Raw genomic sequence first — 25,301 nt, 5'->3', positions numbered from 1 at the left:
CATTTTCCATCATTCTCAAGACACCACTATAACAGCACAACTTACCTCACCCCCCACTCTGACTTTAAAGAAAACAGTGAACATCTGCTTCAGAATAATCAAATACCTTCGTGCATTTAATATTAATTTCCCCAAAAGAGGGCTTTGAAAGATTTTTAAACTCTGATTTAATCTGCTCCATGCCAACTTGATTTCATCACAATACTAAGTTGTCTTTCTTACTAACTTGCTCCAATAGTTAACTATTCCCCTAAAAAGCTTCCTATTTGAGTTGGTTTGGCTTCAGCTTCTGGCTCTCATTATTGATTCTCCGGCTAGAACAGAATGCCTTTCTGTATCCCAGATTTCCATGGCCGCAGGATGCACACTAACAGAGCTCAATAGACTTTGAGGAGCAAAACAGACTGTGCTTCAAGGAATTCCAGCTTTCATGCAGTAGCACGTTAAAATTGCTAGGCAGTTGCTGCAGTTCAGAAGGAAATTTGTGAGCCACTTTCTGCCATGGAAATGGCAGTTTCTCAAGTAGCTGTGGTAACTTGTAGAACAGCTAGTTTAAGCTGCCAGTTTTCATTTGATGCTATATGAGTCAGAGTCTCTCTGTTCCCCCCTTCAAATCATTCTTGCAACTCCTGTTTGCATCCTCTCCAATTTTTCAAAATGCTTCTGAAAACTTGACAGCAGAGCTGCGCGGAGTATTTCATTGAGCGGCCTCATCAACATAGACTACACGACACTGCCATTCCCGTACTCCTACTGCTTCCCTTTTCATCCAAGCCAAGATCTGTCCTTTTTACCAATTGTAGAGAACTCCGGTTTCCAAGATACAGCCCCTGTTGCAAGAGCTATAGACCCTACAGCAGGGCGGTTCAGGTTGGCTATTAGGAAGAATTTCTTTACCGAAAGGGTTGTCAGGCATTGGAACAGCCTGCCCAGGGCAGCGGTGGAGTCACCATCCCTGGAGGTGTTTAAGGTAGATGTTGTACTTAGGGACATGGTTTAGTGGTGTTGACAGAGCATCAACAAAGGTTGGACTCTATGATCTTGAAGGTCTCTTCCAGCCAAAACTGTTCTATGATTCTACTGAAACCCTCCAAATATTTAGCTTGGCTAGTATTTTGCTTATAGTTATATTGCAAATTACATGCTTTTTAAAAAAACCTCTCTCACCAAGCCATCTAGATAATTCTATGCAGCCACCTTTATTTTATTTACAATTCTGACAGCTAAACTCCCACTGATTTTGTCAAATAAAGTTTGTGGGTTTTGTTATTTGAGGTTCTCTCTGTTGTTTTGTATTTAAGTTTTCTTTCATACAATGTATTTAATGCTGCAAGTTACTTACCGCTATGGAATCTCATTAGTAATCAGCTCAGGAATTTAATTTCACAAATAATTTATTGGATTTAAATTAATTAATAGCCAGCTGATAGAGACAGGACAGAGCTCCCTCCCATTTCCCCCCTCTTGACTTTTCAGACCAGAATATCATTAACTAAAAAAAAAATTCTTCAAGAATAAGGAATATACAATACCCAAGTTGTTACAATCATCTGTTCTACCATCCTCATACCCAATTCCCACCTCACAGTGTCACACAATACTGTGAGACACTAACAGTGATTTTATCCCTTTCAGTTACAAGTAAGGAAGCTTCCTCACGCTCACCACAGTCACAGTACAGTCAGACTGTGCCCACCAGGCAGCCGAACCACAGTAACTTGTTTAGGATTATATGCAACAGGGCATTGATACAGTCAATCGGACAAGTTTCATGCCAAGATCCCGTATAAATCAGTAGATTGACAAAAGCACATTATCCACAGAATTGTGTTCACCAGCACCGTATTCCCGTCCTGTACACGGAGCTATAAGAAATTAAACTCTGGTCCCTACTAACCCAGTTTACCTTTTCACACTCTTAGTGGACCATTACAAGTCTTTAGGAATTCCACTGCTCTAATACCAGTAATCAATTACCAAGCCAGCGTGTGCATTCTCTCTCTGGCCACTTAGGATTCTTGGAAACACACTCATTTAGAAGTGTTTCTTTTAGTACATACTCAATAAACAAGGACTTGCCTTATAACCCCCCAGTGAACAGCCACACACTGTTCTGATGCTCCTGCCCCCTTCCTCAACAAAGGGGAGGGTAAGTAGTTTAGAATACCACATTCCCCCTTCCTACTTCCCTATATGTTTTCTGAAAGTGTCCTTTATTATATCAGCATTTCACTTACACAAATACTCAGCAAGTTACAGAAATGCCAAAGAAAGTTTCTTCTCAAGCGATGACTTACAGAGATTCCTTGCATTATTATGTAGGCAAAGAATTTCTTTAGACTAGAACCTGCTGAATGAGTTTCTCACATATGCTGCTTAGCTTACCATAGAGACTGTTCCACCAGGTGCTCTAAACTGTCTTCAACCCAGATTACAATCCCACTCGCAAAAGGGTAGGGTTATCCTTCATATAGTCCCATCTTCCATTGAAACAGAAAAAAAACAATGCACAACACTAGAACATTTAATTCTCACTGGTCCTGGTACATTTTCCCCCCTCCTCCTTGTCCAGTGTGAAAAAGCCAGGATTTGCATGTCACAATCTATATATTGACACATCCTCTTTTAAGAAAAATGTTTTAGCTAGACCATATCACCTCTATTTCTAAAAATAAATATTGAACAACAGTTAACATTCATTTTCCAGACATAGCCAGAGTACTGTGAACTGGAGATAGTGATTTAAGCACTTTTTTTTCAAAAGATTACAGACATTCCTTTAACAAGGAGCTGCAAATGCACACACAAACTATTTGTTTCCCTTACTTGCACTCAACACTTAAATGCTAGCAAAGATACTACCATATACACTATGGAAAAAGAAATATGCCCCACTAAAATACATAAGCAAAACAAGAGCATTTAATTGTAAATAAAAAATCTAATATAAATTACATGGAGTTTAATGATCTAAACAGAGTTTTGAAATACAAGGTGCCCAACTGACACATTCTTACACAGTGGAAAGTACAACTGTCAGATAGTTTGTGTGTCCCTAACCCAGTGCATCTGTATCACAGTCTTGCGCTGAGGCTCAAAAGCTTGGATTTGACAGCTGAAATTGTCAAATGAAAGAAGGTTTAAGCGTTATGAAAAGACAAAAGCGCTACCTGAAGAGGACGATGTTACTACGACGTATAACTAAACACCCTGGAAGGTCTGAAGTATTAAACACTTGCCCTCAGGGCTGATTATCAAACCTAAAGCCTCAGGAAAGCCTGCTTAAATACACACTATCCAATCATGAAATTGTTGTTATAGCATATGGGTTTAAGAGCTGAAGTATTCAGTGCCTGTCAAATTGTATTAAGCATCATTAGAAACACACCAGTCTGAAGCCATTTCAGAGATGCAGTTGTCCCTGTCTTTATCTGATAGCAGTGAATGAGCTGATGCAGCAAAACAGTCCATACTGTTGCTACATCGCTATCAAACAAGTAAGTTTAAATACTAGAAGGTCTGTCAGACTCACACAGATCCTCCTGTTGCTACAAGAACAGCAAAAAAAAAAAAGAGTGGTTAAATATTCCATCTGCAGGTATGAAATATTACACACAAAAAAATATTTGTTGTGTCTGCTGAATCTTGAATTTCACCGTGCTGGGAAACAGAAGCAGCTAAACAGGAGCCACTTTAATGAAGCCCCATGGGAACACAAAGACAGCGATAACTGCAGCTTTGTATCACTGCACATCAACCTGACTAACTTCTGTTAGGAAGTTCAAACAATTTCACAAATTAATTCAAGATTTTTTTATTTCTTAAATTTTTTTTTAGTTAAAAACAAAAACCCACACAGCACTTAAGGAAAAAGCATTCATAAAAGAACAATGCGCTTAAGTGGTAAGAACAAGAGACAGACATTCCTCCTGGAGGAAAAAAGCTGAATTGTTACTATGAAGCTTCTCCAGTGCAAATGCTACAGGAAAAAACAAGCTGAAGTTCTGTCCAGATCTGGAAAGACTCATTTTATTAGTGACACTCGGAGATCAGAAATCAGTGTTCTGCCACTAGACACGCAGATAGATGACTGTCACTTTCTGCTCAGATTAGCTTCCAAGCAAAATAATAGTTTTGAGGAAGCGACAGCTATGAAAGAACAGCATGTATCCTACATTTTTCCCTTCAGCAGCAAAAGGCCTCAGTACCAAGAAAAACAGAAGACTGAAGACAACCAACATGTAACTTTTAATGTTTGTCTCTGCATCTCACTTAGCAAAGCATATAAAGTACTGATTTTCAGTATGAAATAGTGAAACAAAGATATAATCTAGTGTAACTAATATTCTAATTATAGAAGTATGTTTATTACTCCAAGACTCCCCTCAACCCTTCACAGAAACATGAACAAACAGCAATGCAGTAAAATCCTATAGTTTCCTGCTTTACAAAGTTAAGACCCATTTATTCATGAAGATTCAAAACTAGGATTCGATGAAGATTTTAGGATTTAAGCCAGAACCAGCAGTGTTTGAGCTACTTTCATGAACACAGGCATTGAAAACAAGTGATTAAGAGAACAAGTTGTAGTTCTACATTTTATCAACATACCTTTTTCAGATCTAATATTGTATGTGAGTATTCTGTCAACACATCCCCTCCCTTTCTGTTGCTATACTTTGTCTTTCCTTGTCTCTGAACACATTTGCAATGGCAAAACCAAGTTTCTCATTTCGCCAGATAAAGAGGAAAAAAAATAAAATCAAATGCTACCACCATGGCACAATGGATTGACACAGTGCAAGTGTTAATGGTACAAATGAAAACTAGGACACAAAGTCTCACAATTCCTGAGCATACTGGACTATTTTTACTTCATGTATTCCAGTAGGAACAAGGCTCTACAACAGTAGTGAGTGCTAAGCACAGTGCATATATGTTTTATATATTAAATGCAAAATGAGAAGGAAAATTCTCTTTAAAAACACCCCATGAGTACAGTTTTAACATTTTTCGTTCCAGAAAGAAAGTGTTCAGCAATGTTTCTCTAAAAAGCTCAAAGGCATCTCACTTATACCTATCACAGGCCAACTAGGAAAAAAACCCCGCAACCTCAAGACTCCTGGCGTCCCTTCCCAGTGACAAAAGAGCACGGAGCAGAGGAGCAGCACAAGCTGGGTAATTGGCACGGAGTGGGAGACAGGAGGTGTGCTGGGAAGGAGAGCAACTGCAGAAGGGCTTTAACCCATCCTTTCAAACCGATTCAGTAAATCAAAGGCCCACATCTTTAAGCTACATATTATACCTATTTTCATGAGTACACAAGAGATCATGTGTAGGGGGGAAAAAGACAAACTGCAAGCTGCTTTATCAGCTTATTTCCACATTGTATGTCATCTTCTCACAAAAAGTTATTAGAATACATTCTTCCAAAACTATGTCATGGCCTGATCCTGTATGTCAATTATTTAGGAGTTTAATGCAACCCCCTCAATCCCAGCTTTTAATGCTTTAAGATCTTGGCAAAGGAACTAACTCCCAAACTAACAACTTTGCAGCAATTCACCCGAAACACCACAACAGAGACCAAGTCTTCACTCTGTTTACACATACAACCAACTAAACTGCACACCTGATGAGAAGTCAACCTGCCCCAGAAAGGTATCAATCTTAGTTTCTGCCAAAAGCACTTAATATAACCACAATCCCTATTTTAAAGGCAAGGTGTTTCCCCGCAGTGGGAAGCAAAGCATATACTCAGTGTAACAAACTATTAACACAGAACTACCACAGCAAGGCACAATCATAAATTAGATTAATACGGCACTGAGCACCAAGACATTCAGTACACTTTTGGCCATTCTGCTCCATGGGCAATTGTTTGCTGTTGACAAAGTTATGTTAGTGAATTCCATCAAAACTTATTCCACTCCGAGTCTTCCACTAGTCTGCATGAAAAACCATCACACTGGTACAGTTAGCAGGCACTAAATACACAGATTTTAAATGTATCTGAGACTATTCATGCAGAAGGGTTGCAACTGCAAATTGCACGGGCCCCCTATAGGTTCTAAGTTTCCTTTAACACTAGCCATCTGTTTCAGTAACAAGAGGAGTGTGGTATCTAGACCAATACAAACAAAACAAGACCAAAAATAAAGTGCATAAGCAGCAAACCATCATGTCAAATTAATGAGAAGCCTTTGGCCAGTCACTGAAGTGAGACTGAGAGTCCTTAATAGTCAAATGAGGAGGTTTTCCATTTTAAAGAAAACCTACTTTTAATCTTCCTTGTCCTTCAAATACATACTGATACACAACAGGAAGTTACACAAATGATTCAGAAGAGACATTATGTACCTGTAACAAGTGTTCTAAGTGCTCTCACCTTCCCGTTGATCTAACCTGAGAAACACGAGACTGCGACAATCCTGGAACACTAAACAGGCTGATTAGACAGAATCGAGGCATCTGCGATTTATAAACTTTTACTAGTACTAACTACCCAATTCACAAGTTGGCAAGTGAAAGCCAAGAAAGTACTGCCTTTAAGACAGAGCATCCAATAAGGCCAGCCCTAAATAAGAGCAGAGCTAGACACAATTAAACAGTTCTGCGTATAATATTTCCTTGAAGACTTCCTTGACTTCAAAACAAAAAAGTATGTGAATCTTGGCAGGAGTACCAAAAATAAGGCTCTGCAGACACTCCTTGAATGTCTGGCAAACAAGTTACTGAAGGACAACAGATCACATGAGGCTCCCAAGATGTCAAACATCCACTGTACCCAAGCTTGCTTGAGTTCCTTTTGGAGTCTTCTTCTGAAACTAGCAATTAAGATATCAAAATTTGTACGACCTACCATACACATCAGATGTCTAAGCTGGTACCGAGTCAATGAAGCCTTGACCAAATCAATTTGCTCTAGAAGAGGCATATGCTGCTCAGCTGAGCCACTTCTACACTCCACTGACGTACAGACTAAACCCGCACAGACCAGGCTTCAGCATCCTCACCCACACAGCAAGTGTGGCAACACGGGTGTCAGTCTCAGACTCAAGCCTGGCTTAACAGCCTGGACACTCCTTTCCTCCACAGTGACCTCCACAAGTAACGAGTGAAACTGCTGAAACAGCTAGGCTGCCAAAACGATGGACCATCTCTACTGTATCTACCTTTGAGCACTGTTGTGTATTTTCCTTTTTAGCTAGTGCAAAGTGGCTTATTCAAAGCAATTCTAGGCAGGACTGTTACACTTACAGCTGGGAGCGAGACAATTTGGGTATCAGAGATCACCTAATTCCCATGAATGCTCTGCCATCAGCACTGCAGCTAAGCATTACGTGGCGAACGCTAGAACAGAAAGGATTACTGCTTCGCAAAAGATGTAACATTTGCTTGTTGAGGCAGAACTATCATCCCCCGGCATTTGCATAGCCTGCGATTCTACCTGAGGCAGAGGCACTGTTTGTTACATTCCAAAATCTTCTCCTTTTCAGAGATTTGTTTGAAGCCATCCAACCCTTTGACCTAGGAGGGTGCCTCTACGCTCCTGTTTCAAAGTGTTTAGAGCTTTTAAAGCTAAACGCGGTTATCATCACTGCCACCAAGTAAAACAAATTACTATAGTCTGAAAAAAATCTCCGTACATTCATACTGCCATGCTATATGGTGGTGTTCCCTCGCATCTGTACTTGGTATGCATACATGTATTTTTATTTATCATTATGGCTAAAGTTCACACAGAGTACTTTCTATACAGAATTCCTCAGCATTTACTCTCAGTCACAGAGAAAAATCAGGGCCCTATTTTTTTCATTTTAGCAAGTACATCTTCATCTGGAGAGAGAAAGAGACTGCAGGATGGGAAACCCCTCCTCAAGGTGATGGACTCTAGCGATACAATGCCAGCGCTTCACCACCACCATCACACAGATGTTGACTTGTGTCAACACATCAAGAGTTTACAAAGTGAGGAAACTGGAACTAAAGCAATAGCAGACAGAAGAACAGAAATACACAGATACTTGTATAGATGGAGATCGATCCTAGAACACCAAGGATTAGAAATGAACTTGGATGTTACAGAGGTTTGCAGAGGAGGTGCAGGCCAATCTGTTAGGATTTGGGGATGTTCCTCACTCCCCAGGAAAAAGCCTTCTGAACTTGAAGGTCTGGAATTAAACCCCACAGCAAACAGGAAGAAAAGTGTTCTGCTTTTAAGGGTTTTAATAATGAATCATAAAGAAGTAGTCATTGTCCAACATCCAATATTGAAACAAACTACAAGGTAGAGAACATACACTGAGACCTACCAAATGATCTCTGTACCCAAATATTAGAGTAACAAGTTTTATATCCACTGATCTAAAGCCACAAATGCTTTCTCTCAAAATTCCAGTATTCTTTAAATAACAACTGGAACACTTTCTTTTTTCCCAATCCCTAAAATATTTCCACAGCAAAAGTCATAAAACCAGTTTAGAAAAATATCTGTAAAATACGCTGTATCATCTAAATATGTACAAAAACACTTCTGGAAAAGTTTTGAATTAAGAGTAACAAATGGGGCTACCTTAGGTCAGGATAGCCTGACCTCTTCACAATCTGCTTGAGACCTGGGGTAAATTCACACACCCAAAGGAACTTAGATACACAGCTTTTCCTTCATGAAAGCCTTTTCTATTATTTCCAGGAAATAAAGTTCCTCAGAGTCCTGGGGTTTTTTTATATTCATCAGGTAATTACACAGGAACTCTCTCAACTCCAGCAGTATCTGCTACTACGGTATAAAGATACCAAGATACAACATTAAATAACAAAGATATTTTTAACCAAGGGAACTAGAGTGAGGCCTTCCCAGTAACAGTCAAGATCATAAAGTGATATTTTAAGATATTTAACATGGGCTGTCTCCTGCACAAAAATTGCAAGCATTTTGTTTTGACTTAGAGTTTATTTATTACACTCAAGCAGCAGCAGAGTCAGTTTTTGTGACAAAACACCAAACAGTAAGATTTGAGAAAGCTTTCAGGGGGAGGGATGAGTTACGAAGAATACTTTATGAGCTATTAGAAGTTTCACAATCCAGCTTTCCAGGGCCAGCTTTTCATCTGGAACAAAGTAAGAGCAGCTGCCCATGCTGAAGCGAGGTCAGCTTTGTTCCTGCCTGCCTCCCACCTGGACCACCAAGGCACTGCCTTATTGCTGACCTTCAGCAATGGAAGATTCTTTGGTGGGCTGAAGCAGAGAGAAAATAGTGTGGAAAAGCAAATGCTAGCATAAGAAAACAGGGAGGAAGAAGAGTTTCTGCATGTCTTACACAGTAGTCTATTGTCTGAAGTTTATACTGTAAATGCCATTATATGAAGGCTAGCAGTCAAAAAGAATCCACAAAGCCCTCCCAAAGTTCCTTTCAGCCTTCCTTCCAGTTTTTGGGAGTTTGCAGTCTCTGTCCTATTCAATATTTCCTCCAAACCTGCTTTGTAGAAAATTCAAAACTAGTAAGGTTTGGATATAGAAAGTACAGTGTCACCAAATGGGCAAACTAGAGAAATCAGCCCGTAACTATTGAAGATCTTTTTTTGACCATTCATGCACTTGCAGTATAGTCAAAAATTTTGCTTTAATAACACTCACCAAGCATTCTAAAACCTCAAGCACAAACCCCACATCTCTCCCTCACCTTCTCTCAACCACATGATCTCCTTAATTGCCTCTTCTGGAGTTCTGGACTCAGGAGGAGACTGCATGTTAAACAGATGCATAGTCACAATACCGTGCAGGAAAGAGCTTCAAAGAGAGAGGCTTTGGTTGGTTATCTGTGTGATCAGCTCACGTCCACCCACACAGTGAGGGACTCCAAGCAGAACCACCCAAAGACCCAGCTGTACAAAAAGGTCTCCCAGAGCCCACACTCCAGCCAAGGACCGAGGGACAGCTTTTTCCAAGAACAGCATATTTAGATATTTCAGTGGTAGCATTGTCTTATGCTGGTGACATGCAGCTAAGGCAAATCTCAGGAGAACGGTTCAGTCATCTCAATGCAAGAGACCACAAGAGGTCTTAACACTGCTAGGAGAAGATCACCAAACCTTTCGCTATTTGCCATAGAGATGGGCAGTTGCTGGTCCTAGGAATTTAGTCATGTCAATGTGAGAAGACAGCACAACTCATTCAAGAATGCACACACCTTATAAAGACAGGGAGGGAAAAGGTGGAATCTCCTCATTTAATTGAAATTAAGCTTCAGCAACAGCAGCTGCTGGAGAGCACTGTCTGGGAAGGGAACAGAAACTCTAATCCTCAGAGGCTGTAACCCCTACCCGAAGAACAGCATCTATAGAGAATTCCCCAAAGAGCTGGAGAACAAGCAAGCTGCTACAGGTTCAGAAATACCCTGATCATCCAGGATGTAAATGGGTACACTCCGGTCCCACAAAATCCCAATTCCCAGAAGAAGTCTGATCCTACAAAAGAAAGTATCTCCTCAGTTAAACTGAGCTGAGATTTGAGATTAACTAGCAATAAAACCCACGAGTTTGCCTTGCTGCAGATCAAGCATAAAACGTGGTTTATATCACCAGGAAAGTTCCGGGTTCTTTTCAGATTCCCCTGCTCAAGAACAGTATCCCTTACTGAAGCTGAACAGTACTGCTTTAGACACAAGAGCTACCCGAGATGCAAACTGGGAGTGCTTTGTCATCCAAGCCCACAATCAGTTGAGAAGTCTGGAAGGAGAAACAGAACTGTACAGCTGCAGGTAACTACACAACAGGTCCTGGAACTAAAGTTTCTTTGGTCACAGGGGAGCCATGAAAGAAAACTAAATAAATAAAAATGAAACCTATGTTTGCTTCCCCTTTTTCCCTCTTGGGTTAGGGCAAAAGAAAAATAAGAGTATGTCTTAGTATCTTAAACCTAGAAAACAGGAATGGTTCCCAGGGAAATCTCTGGAACCACAGAAGTGATAGTTGTCAAAATCCAAGGCTGAGAATACACCAATTCCAGGCGATCCCAGTCCAAGCCAGGTCACTGTTAAGACAATGGTCTCATTCTCATGAGCAGCAAGTCAAATGCCAGGCCAGTAGTCACTGGAGTGAGAGCTCCAGGAGGAATAGGACTTCAGTGCACCAAATCCAGAGTTTTTCAGCTTGACAGAGACTGATAGCCCTCCCTGCTTGCCAATATCAAAAAGCAGAGGAGAAAACATCCATCACTCCTTGACTGGGGGGAACTGTGTAGGAGACATCCCTGAGCTCACACTGATAGGGAGGTAGAAGAAAACAGAGTACTGTATAACCAAGTTGGCAGTGCTGGGCCTTCAACGAGCTTCCTCAAGTCAAAGCGATAGACATCTGCTGTTACTGAAATTAGAAGGCCAAAGTATACATTACCACATGCATTATCTCACACCAAGCATCTGCAGAGTCCAGAACTTCCTGAAGTACTGGCAGAATCACTTCGGACAGGAGACACATGCAGAATTTAAAGGCAAGTCTGTACACAACACACACAGTCTTGCATGGAGGTCACATAAGTACAAGCTCTGATGTAGACCCAATGGCTAGACAAGCTTGTTTTCATGGAAGGACAGCTCATGAGACGATCAAAAAAAGATAGTGATCTTGTAGCAGTAAACCCATAGTGCTAAAGAATTCCAAATTGCTCTTATGACTGCCAAACGCAGATAACTGAATTTCTGCACACAGCACTAAAGAGCTTGGAGCATTCAGCAAGTGAAGCATCACCATAAGCACTTTCCTGGGGATACATCCCTTCAAAAGAGATTATCCTGACAAAGTACTCCCTGTTTTCTCCTTAAATCTTTGTGAGGTCTTTGGTGCTGAGTAGGAGCAAACCAGCAGGATCCCAAAACAAAGTAGTCTTGCATCTATAAGAAAGAGTAAACATGTCTCAGACAAGAGACCTACAAACAGTGGAAAGAGGAATCTTGTAGTCTCACAGGTCAGTCACCCCTCTAGTACTTCACTTAGTGAACAGGTAAAATTACTCATTTTACAGATGTAGTCATAAGAGACTCCCCAGTAAAGAGAAAAATGTGGATTTTGTTCTTTCCATCAACAAAATCCCAAAGCACTCTGGAAAATAAGTATTTTCTAATTTGTAAAACAGGCATAGCAGCTGTTTGTTTCTTTGAAAAGTTACTGTTGGCCCATGAAGCTTGAATTGCTCTCTGTGTTTCCAAAATAATTGCCCCTCTCAACAAAGCCTTAGAGCATAGGAGTCTCATCTACTCTTTGATGCAGTTCCAACTCCTCTGTTCCAGAAAAGCTGCTCCATACTGCTGTGGCTGAGTATATGCTACCTGATTTTTCCAAAACACAGCATTCCATCCATTTAAGACAATTTTGTTTGGACATTACAGTTGGAGATAAAGAAAAGCATGTACATCATCAGTTGCGCGTTCCTCTTGTCACCACATTTTCTTTAGAGGATTAAACCACCTATATATGTATCATTAGCAACAAAGCTCCAAAAACCTTCAATTCCACTGAAAGAGTGTAACACAAGAATAAGATGCACACTGCCTTCGTAGCGCCAGAACGTCTGTCTTCAGTTCTGTGGAACAAGTCTCAGTCAAGGACAGGCTCTGTGTCCTACGTGCTACAAAACTTCATTCTATACAGCCTGGAACCCAACTGTCTCTCTCTACAGGGGCTTTGCAGTTCAAAGCTATGATGAAAGTCACACTTCAGACTTGTGTGAAGTCCCCCCATGACAGAGGTGATGAAGCTTGTTTCCAAAAGCAGTAGCTAGGAATTCTGGTATTATAGATGCTAACAGTCCCAGACCCTTCTAACAGTGGTATGCAAGCCCCTGTAGCCATCAGGCTGTTCATCACTGTGCTGCAGCACAGCCCACCCAAACACCTGGAACACAACAGCAGATTGCCATCACTTTTTAATGTTCCAGGGAGGTTCCCACTTCGCAATGCCAACTTGCAATGGCACGTTATCCCCAACAGCGAGTTCAAAAGGCAGTACCACCACACAGACAGAAACATTTCACTCGGTCCATGCAGCTTCAGCTCATCCAAAACCAGTTTTGGGTTTTCTCCTAACTTTCAGGAAGCTCAGCCCAGCCCAGCTCTCAGGAGAAATGCACTTCTAAGACTAGATCCCTTCCAGCCAGTTAAGAATTCGAATAGAATAAATGCATAACAGGACAGAACTTCACCAGTACAGTAGGTGGTCCAACTCTAAATCCTGAGGAATGGTGGAGGAGCATGCAGAAACCAGTCAAATTGGAACAAGACAGTTTTGTAAACAAATCGTGCTACATGATGCCGAAATAGTGAAATGATCTTTCAGTGAAATGAGTTGCTCTGCTGCCTGTAGTACAAATCCTACTTGCAGCTTTTCCAGCGGCACAAACAACTGAGGACATTCCCTGATGGGCAGCAAAGGTTTGCAGCATCTGACCTTACACTACAGCATTTGAAACTCAGCTGAGATACAATCTCTACTTTCCCTAGCTCTCCATTTCCACAAGACTAAACTCCCTCAGGTTACTTCTGACAGGGTAAAGGAAGTTGCAAACTGATAGATATTGCGCAGTGGTGGGTTACACAGCCTGGCTCCCTGCGAGGAGGGGAAGCCTGTGGGGAAGTGCAATGCTCCCCAGTTTCTTAACTCTAGCCCTGGTGACCACTGCACCTTCCTCTGCTTTCAAAGGGCACCCGAAGTCAAGTAGAATCTACTCTAAATATTGATTTAGAGCAGATGTAGTTTAAACAGAGTTTAGAAGGAAAGCATTTTTTTGATCTTTTGTCTACCCTCTGAAGGGAAAGCATGAAAACAAAAAACAATGTTAGGTCATAAAAAATAATCGTTATAGTCCTCAGCAATTTTTAATTCCCCTTCCTTCACTAAACATCTGGTTTTTGTTAGGAAACACTGTAAAAATCATTTTCCAAAACCTTTGACATGCATTCTGCTCAATAGGTCTCAAAAGCTCAGGAAGGAGAGCTTCAAACTGAGTAACAGTTGTTATTTATTAAGCCCTCTTAATGAAATTGGTCTAACCATTTTCTTCTGTACCATTCCCCACTATTTGCAAAGGACACGGGATGGGGACTTAGCATGGGAAGATGATGCTCATTTAATAGAGGAAAAGGACATTGCATCAAGGAAACTATTATTCAAGCAGAGACAGTCCAACGAGCCAAGAAAAAGCTGCCTCTGCACAACTCAGGACTCTCAAGATACCTAAGTGATTAAGTTACTTCAGAACAAATTAGTGCCCCATGAACTGATTACACCATAAATAAGCCCAGTAGGAAAGAGAGAAGCCACTGACAGACACAGTATCCTCCTGACAGCAGCTGAGCTCTACAGCTCTCATCCAGAAGGAACACCACAAAGCTGTCAGTGACAAAAGGCCTTCTGGTCTCCTAACTCAAAATTCACAAAGTACGTGAAGGCAGATGCAATATCTACAGTAGGTAACTAATCACAAGAATCCTATACTTTCATTTTCTCTCATCACTCAAAGCACAAATTGCAGCTCTCTCTCTGACCTAATAATTATTTGTACGGCTGCATTTTGTTCTTCTCCAGTAGCAGCATGAAACTTGATTTGAGCTGCAGGAACCCAGCCGGTGACTATACAAGCTGCTGTTGTGATAGCACAAAGCAGAAGCCAACTCGGCAGGTAATTGGACTTGAAGTCGGAAAGATCTTCCCCAGTCAGCTTGAAATAGTAATTTCATAGGGGAGAAAATAGGCTCTCTTTATCTACCGCAGGTTACCAAAGGAAAACTTTGATCCCAAGACAGACATCATAAATACCAAGACATAGCACCATAAAAAGGTATTAAAAGGTGGGGGTTTTTTTTGTACTCTGCAGCAATTCAAAAGACATTTGCAATCTTCTATTGAGTCAGTATTCAGAATGAACCACTTAGGCATCAAAGCGCAACATTCACTTGTTAGAAAGAAGTACTTCTAGGGCTTGCTAGCTACCCTCTCTTGCCCACTGACTCAGTATTTTGGAAGGTCTCAAATACCGTACATGCTGTTACAACAGAATTCATTCATCCTTCCAGAGTAATCCTCGGGAATCCTGGAGGACTAATGTCAACAATTCATGCTTCCTAATGCCATAGTTCAACCCACTCAAATGCATATGAAGCTCCTTCATTTTTCTGAACTTCACACCGATGGAACTAATTCTGAAGCATCAGAAACCACTAAAGAACTTGAAAGGCACACACACCTGAGGTCATGGGGCATTACATGGCTTGAGTGTTCAGCATCATCAGTACCCTCATTGTCAATGCCAGCTGCCAGCACCCCCCTCATATGGAACCGGGGGAGTGCTCTCCCACTGTTCAGCAAAAAACCCCCAAGAACAACTAACAACATCCACCAAGGAGTCAGTGACAGCTATGAAGAGGAGGAAACAGGAATGAAGATGCATCTGGGTTTGCCCAGGGGGAAATGTTAACCTAACAGCCCACTGAATCAACAGGTTGGATGTTTACAGGAACATGAACATCTCTGCTTAGCAGAAATTGGTATCATACCATTTTATTTATGCAGGGGACATTATTCACCTACTTAAGAACTTAAAATCTGTAAGAAAGATTCATTGTCCTCAAACAATATTCTACAGCAATTAAGCTGGTTTTGTCTTCAGTTACAGACACCTCTTCCCCTGTCAGACATGTATACCCCCAGACCAAAAAAACCCTCCCAAAATACAAAAAAAACCCACTTTTAAAACCCTGCCGTATCTGCCACTCCACCCGCCCCCCTTGTAAACTCCACTTCAGCATTCCATCATTCCCAGGTGATTATTCTGAACACTGACATCCCCCTCTCACCTGAGGTTCAGCACTCACTGGAAAATTTCTGCACAAGTAAACCTCGTAATCACCTGAGACACCAGCCGACCTAGACTTGAGTTCCACATCATTAACTATCATGGATGAAAGCAACAGTTAAGACAACTCAACCAAACAAAATAAACATTACAACTAACTTAATTTTGTTAAATAGCTCTAAAAGCTAGGATTGCTGATTTTTATTTTCAGGCTGTGTCCTAATGAGCTAGTAGCAAACTTGACACCTAAGAGTTTGGTAGTCAGAGGAAGGTTTTCACAGATCTGTGGATCGTGACTGATGATCGTCTTCCTCTTCATCATGAGGCCCAAGACAATGCAAGGAATGGCCTCTCCTGCAACTTGATGATTTGGAAAACCTCTCTGATCTAGCAAAGGGCATTATTAAAATCTTGAGTAAGGGTCATACATAGTTAATGAAAAGTCTCACAATTCCCCCCGCCCCAGACATGTACATGCAGACAGACAAGAGAGAGCACAAGAGTTTTAAGCTCCCATTCTTACAGTAATACCACTTTTGACAACAATGGAAAAAGTCTCAGGCAAATGGTCTGAGTTTTGTAAAATAGGCACTAAAAAATTGACTGAATGGTACATAAGCATAGAGTTAATAAAGTAGATTTTAAAGCCAAGTGCATAATGCTGACGAGATGCATACATATTTTAACAATACTCTGAAAAAAACCTTGAGACTTTACCCCATGCAGTGCCAAATATACCCACATACCCTCAGAAGGCCAAGCTCTAAATTTTCTTCAGCACCTCCAGAAGGCCAAGTGGCAAAAACAAGCACTCGAGTAGAAAAAAAACCCAAAAGGCACTGATTCATATGCAATTAGCTCAGCTAAATTTACTACAGAAACCACTGCTACTCCAGCTGTCCTTGACACCTGCACAGCAGGGACAATGGAACATGACAAGCATCCTCTTAGGATCTATTGCAGTTTTCAGGCAGACACACTCACTGAATATCGGTGACAGCTACAGTTTTTGAGCTGCTGCAGTAATGGAATTAGCACAAAACCAGCTATGTGCTTTATTCAAGCATCCATGCCACAGGAGAGACAAAACAAATGGAGACAGTGCTTCACCCACCTCTGCTAAATCCACTCAAGAAAGCATCAGTACTCTAAAAATAACATGTTTCTTTCTACTCAAAGATTCAGTTTACACAGTGACAGACAAGCAAAGCAAAACAGAGAACTGGTATCCGAAAAGTTAGAAGGAAGAATGTAAAGGCAGGAAACTTGTTAATATCCTGTGCAGCACAAGTTCCTACTGTTTTATCTTCCTTAAATAAGGGTTAGACTGGAAGACAGAGCAGAACAAAACTTTTGAGGTCAAGTTACACATTATTTTTTAAGAACAAAGCAGCTCACTCTTTCCTCTAACAGCCTGTGTTTCTGCAATCATTTACAAAAGTTGTACGCAGAAACCACTCCTAGTAAAGCAGGTTTAGGCTCTGGTGTCAGAAAAAGATGTCAGAAAACCTACAAAAGCATCTTAAAAACGTTAAGTGTCCTTCCTGTACATCGAAAGAGCAGTAACTAAAACTGACTGCATCGCTGTTCTGGCACACATCCACCAGCCTTGCCCCAGACAACAGTATAAATAGACAAAAGCTCTTTTATACGGGTTCAGAGAGAGTGCAAAAGAATACATTCAACCTGACACATCTACCTGAATCCAAATCCTCAAAAGGAGGGGCTTTAATGTCTCAGACCCTATGTTATCTTTATAAGGGCACTAATTTGTACAGCACACGTTTTATCTGCACTACAATAACAACGCAGATGAACATTAACCAGATACCTTGCGGTGCCTGCCAGGTGTTTAAATAGTATTTCGGCATTTAAGTTGCAAACTATCTGCAGTCCAACTGCTTCAGATTATTCACTGAGAACACGCTTTACATAGCTGCTGGAAATATGCACTTTTTTATTTTTTCATTTGTTACATTTTAAGCAACAGACCAGAGTTACCAACATACAAACATATGCTATAGGACTATTTTGAAGGTTGATTTCTTCAGGAAGATTTAACTCTCAAACACTTTCATTTTGAGAATACAAACACCGAAAAGTATTTACAGAAACTTTTAATCCAAAAGGCTAAATATTTACCTGCACTAGGCAGGCCCCATAAAATCTTTAAAAAAAAACAAGCTTTGAGACTGTATATTTTGATAACCTTAGGTGTATACTGTCTATGGTATGTATTATAAAAGAAAACATAATCCTAGACTATGTATTAAACAATATTTTTCCCTTGGTCTATGTTAGACAACACACTCCTGAGAATCATGTAGGTTCTCTCCCTCTCCTGTTATGTATTTTGGTAAAAGTGATGTACACATCTGACAAACCTTCCACCTTTGTGAGTATCAGCACAGAACTGCCCCACCAGTTTGGCCCAAACTCTAATCGCTTTCCTTCTAGGAAAAAGGCTTTGAGAGAAGAGGTAGCATGACTTTTTGCAGCTTGAAATGTGTTCCACCACTGCAACTAACCTGGACAGTTCTATACATTAATCTATTACTATCTTAACATATTTACTTTACTGTTTTTCCTCCTTACCTACACTAAACTTCAGGTAAAAACATACACAATATCATTACTAGCAACAAAAATGAAAGGCCCAGAGGGATTATGACGGGTTTTTATACCATGTCAGTTATCTTTCTGAAGAGGAAAGACACACCAATCTTACACTCCAGTGAGAAAGAAATTAAAATACTTTCTGTATTTGCATCACCTGACTGCTGTCTAGCTCAGATAAAACAGTCAGCACTGACAGAGTCAGCTTTCTGAACAGGTCAGATCATCTCATACCTGAGGTTAAAGACTACTTTAAACAGGTAACTGGATTAAAATTAAAGATCTCTACCCCCAGAAAGAAAATCCACTGCAGGCTTTCCATTAAAAGAAATATATCCGACTCCCACAGAATGAACCAGCAGCAAGGCAGATCAGCAGTAACACATGAGTGGTTCTCCACCCAGGCTCATCAGAAAAACAGGATTTGCCCCACTGCCACATACCTTCGATGCTTGAGGAGTAGAAATCACATGAACAGTGCTGGGCTTAACTCCATTTGCCTTAGGTCGCTTGTAAAGGGCAAATCTGCTTTTCCTGCGTCCTCTGTCACCATTAGGGAGGGATCCATTATACCTAGAAATAAATTAAAAAAATAATAATTTGGCATAAACCACCTCCAATTTGGAATACAAAGAAGGAGAGCAGCATTTCAGTCACAGTATCCTGATGTCATCAAATGCATGGGCAAAACCAAAAAAGTAACAGCCACAATAAGTTTTGTTTCCTCAATTATGAGCATTCAAACATTCTTTACCTACCAACAGCTGAAGTTTTACTCTTCATTAATAACATAATCAACTCAAACCAAAATATTGAGTTGTCCAGCCACAGAAATACTTCATCTCCAGAATCAAAGGAATTTGGAAGAACAAATCCTTAGTCTTCTCTGTAATTTCAGAACCTGGGGAGTTTTAAAAATGTTTTTACCCTACCATCTCCCTCTCCACATCTCACATAGGAATGGAGAAGACAAGAGGAAGAACAGGGGGTGATCTGGAAAAACAAAACAGTTTATGGGCAAGTAAAACTAAGTGAAAGGGAATTTTCCTCCACTCGCATAGGTTTTTTTAGTTGGTTTTTTCCCCCCTTCTTTTTTTAACTCTAATCCTAAAGGCTTCATCTATTATTAAGGAAAGAGGATGCAAGTGTTTTTAATTTATGTGACTGTATCTGAAGACTCACTAATGACTTCCTTTATCAGGTGTAACAGTAGCCTTCAACAGTTCTTTCATCTCTCTCTGAGGACAGAGACCCAGTGGATTAATTATTCAGAGATGCCCTAAGCCTCAAGGGAACATAGCTCCTTCTCCAGGGAAGGGATCAACTGGAAATTTCTTTGCAATGCCTAAGCATTAAATTCACAGCCACCCCACTCCGAAGATCTAGGACAAGTAGGTGCTTCCCATCACAGCACTGTCACCTGTAATATCCTTGCTAACTCTCAGCTGGTCTATGAAGATCTTTCAGTGCTTTACTCCACTGCATAGATGCCTTTTCCATTCCCGATCCTCAGAGACTTCAGACTTTTGCCTGAAGAACTACAGATGTTATTCCACTTGTAAGTCTCATTTGTCTTACTGGTGTGGTCTGTTCTAAACTGATCACATATATCCCTCTCCTACAGTCTTTATGATTAAAAGTTAACATCACAGTCAGGAAAAACATCTGAGAAGGAGAAGAAAGAGGAGGATTTAAAAGTGACTAACTCCCTGCGAAGCAAAAGAGGTAAAAAAAAGTTACGAGAACTCATCTGTTTAGACATACACTTAGAAGTAGTTCAGCTCTACATCCACCACACTACCTGCAGACTAAAATAATTTGTTGTAGCCCTGCAGAGGACTAATAGTCACTCACTGCTCAGGCTGCAAGAGCAGTTCTACAACAATCACTGACTAGAAAAGGCAATGCAGTGACCCAGACTCTTTTTTTCCTTATCATTACATTCTGTATATGTAACTAACTGGTTTGTGTAACAAGAGAATGCAGACAGAGAGCCTGGTATCCTTTTGCAAACAAATAAGAAATGGGTAGTGGATGAAAGCAAGCAGTCTCATTGTTAAGGCTCTGGAGCACTGCCCTGCAGAGGCTTACTGCTTACTTCAGGCAAGGATCGCCTGCTGTCACGCAGGAAAACAGTTTAAGACTCCACATGCAGTGTCTAAATACCAGTGGTCTGAACTGCAGGACTGCTCAATGTGAGCACAAACAAGAGCAGATGTAAGATTGAAATAATCTCAAATTTAAGGACTCTAGAACATAAGCCAGACTTCTTTTTAAATATACATTTAATACACGATGCTAAAGACACATAGTAAGCCAAGAGCTTTTCAGCCAGGCTACAACTGAACTTGTTCTCCAACTTCCATTTTCACAGGGAAGACTACTGTATTTTCCTGGACTATTAAAAGAGACTCCCCAACACAGTAGAAAAACAACAGCAGTAAATCACTATTATTTCATGCCAGGCCTACTTGTATCTGGAAACTTGCTATTAACCCTACAAAGGAGAGGAGTAGCACACTGTTAACACAGCGGATCCTCAACACAAGAGACCACTTCCTAGAAAGATGTATCAATATGATCCACAAGCAACTTAAATACCAGCCCTCAAAAAAGGAATGATTTGATTCTGCAGCTTGAATCTTCCTAGATATGTACACAGGCTTTCTTTCAAAGACACTGTATTACCATGAATATGCCAGCAAGTTTTAACTTGCCTGAAGACAACATTCTTTCTACAAGCATTTTTACCTGAACACCCGAGAAAGCAACAACTCCTTCAGAAATATATATACATAAAGTAGTATCATCACTAGCTTTATATACTGTAATTAAAATTTTTGTGTTTGTGTGACTGTTAAGCAGTACACAATTTAAGTAGTTCCACTGAAAGTTAAAACCAGGCTGTTGGGGTTTTGTTTGGTTGGGTTTTTTTTTCCCCTCATGTTCACAAAACGATTATAACTGGGAAAGGCTACTTGATTTCATTTCAGGTCTCTGTGGGATTTAATTATCTTTTAAAAAAGCAAAGAAAGAAGGCACTCAAGGTTAAAAAGCCTTTTGGACGTTTAAATAGGAAGGAAATAAAAGCAAAGTGAAAGTTTAGTTCATTCATCCTGATTAGCACTGACAAGTTTTCATGAAGGTTTTCTTTGTGCCAATTTCTAAATTTCGTTTGCACAGGAGGGCAGGAGGAACTGAGTGATAGTTTCACTATTTGTTATGCTTTAATTAGAGACCAGCAAGTTTTATTTTGATCTGACACTGGTAGAAAGAGCTAGGACAATTACTAAGCACACATGTGTGTTTCACAGGAGAAGAAGTGTCAGAGAACTTGCCTCTCTCCTCTCCACAGCCAGCAGACGCCTTTGTTTTTTTCTAGGCCAGGACTCTCAACTTGTTCACCACAAACCAGCCCTCCCCATGGCACTTGGGCCACACCTTTCCCTACCACTACCCAAACAATCTACATACCAAATGACCTGATATTAACGCCATGGGACGTTGTCAGCCGCAACAGGACCTGCACCCACCCACATGCCCAGCGTCTCTATCCTGGTAAACGTGCACCAAAGGTTGCCCTTGAGGCAGCAGACCCACGTTCACCTCTTGGCCAGTCCCTGCCTTTCTAAACCAAGCTGCCCCGCAGTGGGTTTCGGCGTTCAGGAGGAGGAATACAGGCACAGCCACCTGCACCTTGCCAAGTCAGCTTTTCTGGGCACCGGCATAAGGAGCCACAGCAAGAACAGCAGCCCCCTCTCCTTCATTTTTCTCAACTGTTCCACCAGCAACGCCTGGGTGAGCAACAACTGTCTCCTCCCAGGCAGCAGCAGGATGGAACTGCACAGGAAGAGGAGGGACAAGGCCTAAGGCCCCAAATTCCCCACCACTGAACACCGGGAGAGTCTGAGCTTCGCCACAGCCAACAGGAGTTTCATAAACAGAACAGAAGCTCCTTCTCAAATCCTCTCACGACCCCTCTCCACAAGTATCAGACCATTTCCCTTCTCCCTGCACCCTTCCAATTGCTCAAGAAGCCATTGCTCGTTAAGGACCAGCACATCAGCATGACAATTTTTTGCTTCACAAGATGGCCAGCACTACAAAAGACGACCTGCAGTTGGAACTCCATCCCACCAAAAAGCCTACAACAAATGTTGTTTCTGACTAACAAAAGAAACTAGGAGAAATTACAATTTCACAGAGACAGAATGACTATTTCTAACACCATCCTGCTCCCAGGCAGATCTAGAGAGCATTTCTGAAGTTCTCCAGATGTTCCAAAACATCAAACCAATGCATGTGGTGAGAGCAGCCCTATACTTTTTTCCAACTGCTTCTCAGCGATAGCAGTACTGGGACAACTAGCATTATGAAACCTCGTGGGATAATTATCTCTGTTGATAGCACTATTCCTCGCAAATAAGGGAGTGGTGCTGGCATAGGCTATGGGCACCATAATTACCAAAGCCAGTTTCCTACAGATTTACATCAAACAACAGTTGAGGACTTTGGTATATAATGAAATGCAAACTCCAATTAAGTTTTTCCCATGGTTGGAATATGTAATGAAAGCCTCTTCTCTGTGTGGATTCATGGCTGTCTGGAAAGCAAGACCACACATGTTCTCTCCCACAGTCCGAACACCATGGCAAGTTCCTATTTTCTACAAGTCTTGCAGGAACCTACTTGACTACTTCAGAGATCATCAACAAGTTTTGAACCATTTGTGGGATGGCTTGTTACACAAGCTCTTTTGTTTTGTTTTGCTTTTTTGAAAGGAATCAAGCCTAGCCAGTGGCAAAGAGTAAACAAGACCTCTTATTTTGGAGAAAAGCTCTAAAAATCTTGACCTGCACCTTGAAAAGTTAAGACTTCCACTCAGGGAAGTCATCCTCAAAACTAAGGGGAATGTCTACTACAAGCTACTGCATGTAGCCAATTATTATTTTTTTAACAATGCTATGAAAATATAAACTATTCTAAAACTTAAATACTTCTCCATGCCTATGCAACCCACCTCCTAAAAAGACTACCAACTGAACAAATCCTAATTTTCACAGGTAATATTTCCCCTGTAAAAAGGAGTAATTTCACTTTGCTCTCCTCACCTACTAACAGTTCTACTGCACACCTAACGTTGTTAGATGCAAACCATCCCATTTCACAGATTTAGCTATGAACAGATGACAGCTACAGTTCAGTTGTTACCATAGCTCTAATGAGCAAGAGAAAGCACATCTTTGCTGCGCTAAACAATAAAGCTGCACGAGTCAGACTTGAGTGAATTTTTCCTTTTAAGTACATTCTGATTCCATGCTTGGTATCATCCAGTAGTATATACTCCACACACATCGAAAGTTCAGTTTGATCTTACACTGTATTTTTACCATTACTAGTGTGGGCCAACACCGCTGCCCAAAGCGGCGGTCCCACCTTTCATTTGGTAGTTTGTTCCTGCTACTTCTCTCCCTGGTTCAATAAAGGGGAAATAAGACCAGATTTATGCTTTAAATTTAGTGTTAAACCACATCGATTCCTCGCTCCTCAGTTCACTGCAAAACCACAGAAGAACTTATATCAGCAACAAGGGAAAAACAGCACAGAGGTCAGGAGAGATTTTTTGGAAGTATTGCAAGTCTACAGTTATCATGACACCTACATCAGAAGGCTAAGATACATTATTCACCTTCACAACATCCAGCTCTAGAGCTTTTCACAACTGTATGTATGCTCAAGTCCTGACTAACTGGAAAGCCCTCTTCTAAAGCATCCAACATTTGCTCCCTTGAACACAGATTAAAAGGAAAAAAGTCACATGCTAGCTTATACCAAAACACAAACGAAAAGCTTCAACATACATAATGCTGACAACAAAATAAGTGAACTTGTGTCTCCTTTTATGTATTATCACTGCCAGTACTTCATACTCTTCACGCCACCCCCTTGTATCATACTGAACAATTCACTTTCTATCTAGGAGAACCGATGTACTATTTTGGCAAAGTAACTTGAACGGTTTGGAATTTTCTTCTTTTTAAAGACAATATTTATTCCCGATTTTTTTCTGCATCAGACCTTCATAAAACAATCAGTTGCTGTCTGCCAATTAACTGAGAATTTCAGTGAAACAGGGAAGTTATCCTCAAACTGAAGCTCACTGGGAAGTGTTGCCAAATAGGAAAAGCAAAGATAAGTAGTACTTCTGTGCCAACAGGATAGAACTGCTTTATTTTTCCCTTTGAATTCTACTCTCTGGTACTGTGTATCAGTATTACAGATATTAACTCAATACGAATTTAAGTCTAAGCTTGTCTCCAGCTGATTATTACATGCATCAACTTCTGCCTCAGAAGCAGACTCCACCACCAGAGGTTCTGTCAATCGTCGGCCCGTTCCTGTAGTGGAAGTGTGGCAGTGAACGTAAGACTGCTTCTCGAACACTGGAGCGCTTCACAGATGACTACAACTGATTACAACAAAAACCTTTAATGTTGAAGCTTCTTGGAGGCTGGAAAGAGGATACTGTTGTCCTCACTGTCATCACCCCCCAGCACTCAACCAGCAGCTCAAACCAACCCAGACTGACCAGAAGGTTCCTTTCTGTCCTCCAAAGATGCACTTTCCCCATTGCATCGCATGTACCTTTGGGAAAACGTACAGTGGCTTCCTGAGCACAGAACAACAGAAAATAGAACTGGAGGGAACTTTAAGGAGTCACCTAGTCCATCCCCAACTCAAAGGCTTGATCCAGTCCACCCATGACATTTTTGTTTCAGCTAGTCTGGAAAACCCAGGCTTCCCCACCTTGTTTCAACATGTTCAGAGTTAAAACT

General features: G+C 40.9%; 1 protein-coding gene across 1 annotated transcript in view; it reads right to left on the bottom strand.

Moving 5' to 3' along the window:
- Positions 1-25,301, bottom strand: part of PELI2 (pellino E3 ubiquitin protein ligase family member 2) — a 74,516-nt gene that overhangs the window by 29,117 nt on the left and 20,098 nt on the right. Inside the window, exon 2 of the mRNA XM_086462861.1 lies at positions 18,909-19,038. Within this exon, the coding sequence (XP_086318987.1) occupies positions 18,909-19,038 (130 nt within the window). The remainder of the gene's footprint in view (positions 1-18,908; positions 19,039-25,301) is intronic.

Source organism: Leptosomus discolor, chromosome 3, assembly GCF_034619465.1.
Source record: "Leptosomus discolor isolate bLepDis1 chromosome 3, bLepDis1.hap2, whole genome shotgun sequence".
Taxonomy (NCBI): Eukaryota; Metazoa; Chordata; class Aves; order Leptosomiformes; family Leptosomidae; genus Leptosomus; species Leptosomus discolor.
The sequence above is the reverse complement of the archived record's forward strand: the minus strand, read 5'-3'. Positions and strand labels throughout refer to the sequence as shown.